This window comes from Carassius carassius, chromosome 49 (assembly GCF_963082965.1).
Source record: "Carassius carassius chromosome 49, fCarCar2.1, whole genome shotgun sequence".
In the NCBI taxonomy this organism is placed as follows: Eukaryota; Metazoa; Chordata; class Actinopteri; order Cypriniformes; family Cyprinidae; genus Carassius; species Carassius carassius.
The window spans coordinates 3,538,133-3,542,117 of NC_081803.1; the positions used below are offsets into that span (position 1 = coordinate 3,538,133).

Here is a 3,985-nt window from a genome sequence, read left to right on the forward strand (position 1 = left end):
TTTTGATAAGCGCATTTAAGGAACAGGCTATAATAATTTAACTAGGCCTATTTCTAACTTAATGACTAAGGCCAGACTTAAAGGGTTTATAAAAAGTAGGCCTATCTTTAACTGAAAAAATAAATCACGTAAAGTTACGCAATTTCAAAATCTGCATAAACCAGGGTGAAATCAAAGAAGCGGCCATTTTTTCCCCTCCCGGGCTTCAAAATATTCTACATTACATGGCAGTTTGTGACTGTAAATAAATGCTAAACGAAATTCAACGTAATTGTGTTCGCCTAGACGTTAAAAAATAAACGTCTTTGATATTTTTTTTTCTGTCACTGTTGTGTTGCTAAGCTTGTATGATATTGCTTTGCCTGTCGATGGCGCACTTTATAACGGTCATCGACGTCCAACCGTTAACTAGCTTAATAATTCCAGTGCGCGTTTCCAAAAATATAGGCTAGCCTATATAGCCTAGCTGAATACTAAATATAAAATGTATTTATACAACCGTTTCCTGGTGGACTAGTGGATTCAAACAAGAGATAGTAAAAATTCACTATGTTTAGCTATACTTTATTTGAAGCCTTTCAGGCCTGAACTTATAGCGTCAACACAAAAATGGTTTAATTTGGTAGGCTATAAAACGGTTAAAATGTAAAATTATATGAATGAACGAGAAATCATAATTTTGAACGTCTTTGAAGAATGAACAAAAAAAGCTAGCCTACATGGACAAGTAGGCAGATAGTTTCCTTAATTTCTACTACAAAATTAAAATTTCTGCGTCGTTTATAGTTTCAAATGTCCGATAGAAAGATATTTTATTTTTATTGCTACGATATTCAACACCTGAGCGATAAACAATTTTAATGTTAGGTCTAATTGTCATTGCATATGTTATAGCTTCAACGAAATTCTGTAAGAGCAACCCGATTTGCATCATTAAATTTTTTCTAATAATTTCTACATTTTACATTAGAATATATAGCCTATTAAACACGTTGTAGTGTCTGTTTTTTTTCTTTTGTGGGTGTATATATATATATATATATATATATATATATATATATATATATATATAGTCTGTATTTTTTGAGGCAGATGGCTTACATTGCTCCATTTGGTAAAATCTGTGTAGCCATTTAATCACTTCGTCAAACAGTAGGCTATTTGTAAATAATTAAAGACAAGCTAAGCATTCAAACTGTTACTTTGAGGTTGCTAACTCTTGTTGTAGGCTATATTGTTATACATTCATGAATATAAACATAAATTTTATTTAGCTAGCCTACATAAAGTCCCATATTCGTCAGACTTGTTTGATGTTATATTATTTCGAAGAATTAATAGTTTTATTGTTGTATATAAAAAAACTTGGAACAATAAAAGGTTGGTAAATCAAGCGGTATAAATCTATATATTATGAGAGAAGAAAAAAAAGGAAGAGAGTGAAATATTACATTCTATACATAAACCTTGGTGTGAAACGTATAAACTATTATACGTTCAATCTCTTGCATATTCATAAAGTTGGCTTCAAACGTAAGTTCTAAAACATATTTACATTTTAACTAATTTCGCAGAATTAATTTAATTAGGACAAAATATACATTTTATAATATTATTTTATCCATTTATGCTAAAAACCAAAACAAACACGCACACAAAAATTAGTTACATCGATTATCATTTTAAATAAAGTTTTGAAAAGTAGGCGAAAATCAAAAGTGCGGATTACCTAAATAAGCCTTGTTTAATTCTCAGTAGGAAGTGTCTTTAATAAAAGAGAAATTGTCTCAAGGCCTCCCAACAGGTCACACTCCAGGAGAAGCATGTTTAGCCCTGTATCCCCCCTTTCACCCTCCACACACACACACTGACATCACGCATTTCTTCTTCGACAGCATTAGCATCTGTATCAGTGTTACTATTATCACACGGGTTTCCGTGGCAAATCGAGTCTTCAGCCAGGAGAGATTTGTGCTCGACCTCCCGCCATCATCTAGTTTCTTCTAATGAATACTCTATAGGTGAACCCTAGGACAAGGAAGTATACGCAAATCAATCTGCAACATAAAAAATATTATGTCATCTTACTAGAGAACTGTCATTTCTTTCTGCATGATGTGATGATGCTAAACGTGTCTTCCCAAAACTTTAAAATAATATTTAGAGGTACAATTAGAACTACTTTGAGGTATCCTAGCGGCCTATATACGGGTGGGAATTAAACAATCTCGTTCTCAAATAAATACTTAATCTTAGCAGGTTGATATTACGACAAATATAAAACATTAATGCATATTGTATTGCAGATATACATTTATTTAAATGCTTACAGAGAAAATTTGGATTTGCATTTCTGCAGTACACATACAATCGCAAATAAAACAATATCTTGACAATATTTACGCATTCAGATAAAAAAAAAGAAAAAAAAAGGAGTTACAAAGAAAACATACAATTGACAGCTCTAAAGGCATTGAACAATGAAAATTATAACTGAGCCATTTGACATGGGGCAATCGGTCCACCACGTCTCAGGAGAATCCATCTGGACACTGGCTAGACAGAGTGACCTTCCTAATGAGCCCTTGCTCCCCATCCTTACCCCGCCACGCTCCTGTAAGGTGTAGGGGACAGTGAACCGCCCCTCCACAGCCAGATTCCCAACAACGTTACGTTTTATTAGACTTAAATAATTGAGACCAAAATAAGTCTTTTCACGGGATTGGCCGAGAAACCCACGGCTGGGATTGAAATCGGCCACTGATGCTGCTGTTGATGGATCATCTGATTTTTGAACTTTTGGAGGGTGGAGGGGCTCCTGTAACGTGTGTGGTGCTGATTTAGAGTCCGTTAGCCTCCATGAAGGGTGGAGATAAAGACAACATTATCCTGGTCCTGAAGCTGGTACTCCAGTTCACCCTGCACAGGGACATGGATGTGTACACAATAGAAGAAAATAAGAATAAAATAACATTTTTGAAAAATATCTACATTTAAGAACTTATGTATACACTATATATATTTAATGTAAATTGTAAAAAACACTAGGAGTCAGACTTTTAAATCGACATGATTTGCAGGTTTTAGCCATCATTGACAGTTATTGAGACAATGACTTTTTTCCATTGATTGTGTTTCTTCAAATTACACCTTAATGCCAATACATGTTTTCCTGAAAGAGCAACCCAGCACAACCTTTATGTACATTAGATGAATGAAGAGAAGCTGACACTGGACCTACAATGAGCACGTCATTAAAACAGAGAGTGGAAGGAGTGATTGAGGAACAGTACACACACACACACACATACCATCAGTTCCCAGTCTGCGTCGTTGATCAATACGAGAATCCCAGGTCTACTGTGTGTGTAAAAAAAATAAAGCAAAGAAGAGCTCATGTAAGTGATGTGAGCTACAATGAAAACATGACAGTAAAGCAACTCTCTGATAATATAATTGTTACCTTGTACCAACATACACGTGCAAGATGAAACACAATAAAGACTACACATAAAACATCCTCTCACACAGATTACCAAAATATATTTATCATTACAGGGATCAATGCAATTTAATACAACACAGCTTAATATACAATATAACACAATAACATCACTTTGGATTTAGCTTTATGGGTCCATTAATACCTGCCTACTCAGGCACTGCAAAAAATATAAAAAAAAGAAAATAAATTTTAAATTCAAATGTTTTGTATTTTATATTTTAAGTATGAGGTGCTAATGTAGGTGACGGGGTGGCCCCTCATGGATACACAGTCGACGGTACGGTTTATACGCCATTAAGACTACACTGTGTACCAGAGGCGTACTGCAGTTATCCACAGCTGATTTCATGCTACAGTTACGTCAGGGCAAGAATAAAGGTCATTTATGATGGAAAAACCTTCTGAAGAATGCAAAAACATAATTTTGGGGATAAATTAATTGTATCAGAATTACAAAAAATAAAAATCCACCCTCTGTTT

At 34.3% G+C, this 3,985-nt stretch overlaps 1 protein-coding gene across 1 annotated transcript in view; it reads right to left on the minus strand.

Annotated features, from left to right (window-relative positions):
• Positions 1-2,295: 2,295 nt before the first annotated feature.
• Positions 2,296-3,985, minus strand: part of LOC132132333 (ubiquitin-related modifier 1-like) — a 7,963-nt gene continuing 6,273 nt past the window's right edge. The window contains exons 3-4 of the mRNA XM_059544713.1: positions 3,312-3,412; positions 2,296-2,919 (exon numbers count right to left, since the gene is read on the minus strand). Of these exons, the coding sequence (XP_059400696.1) occupies positions 2,851-2,919; positions 3,312-3,412 (170 nt within the window). The 3' untranslated portion in view covers positions 2,296-2,850. The remainder of the gene's footprint in view (positions 2,920-3,311; positions 3,413-3,985) is intronic.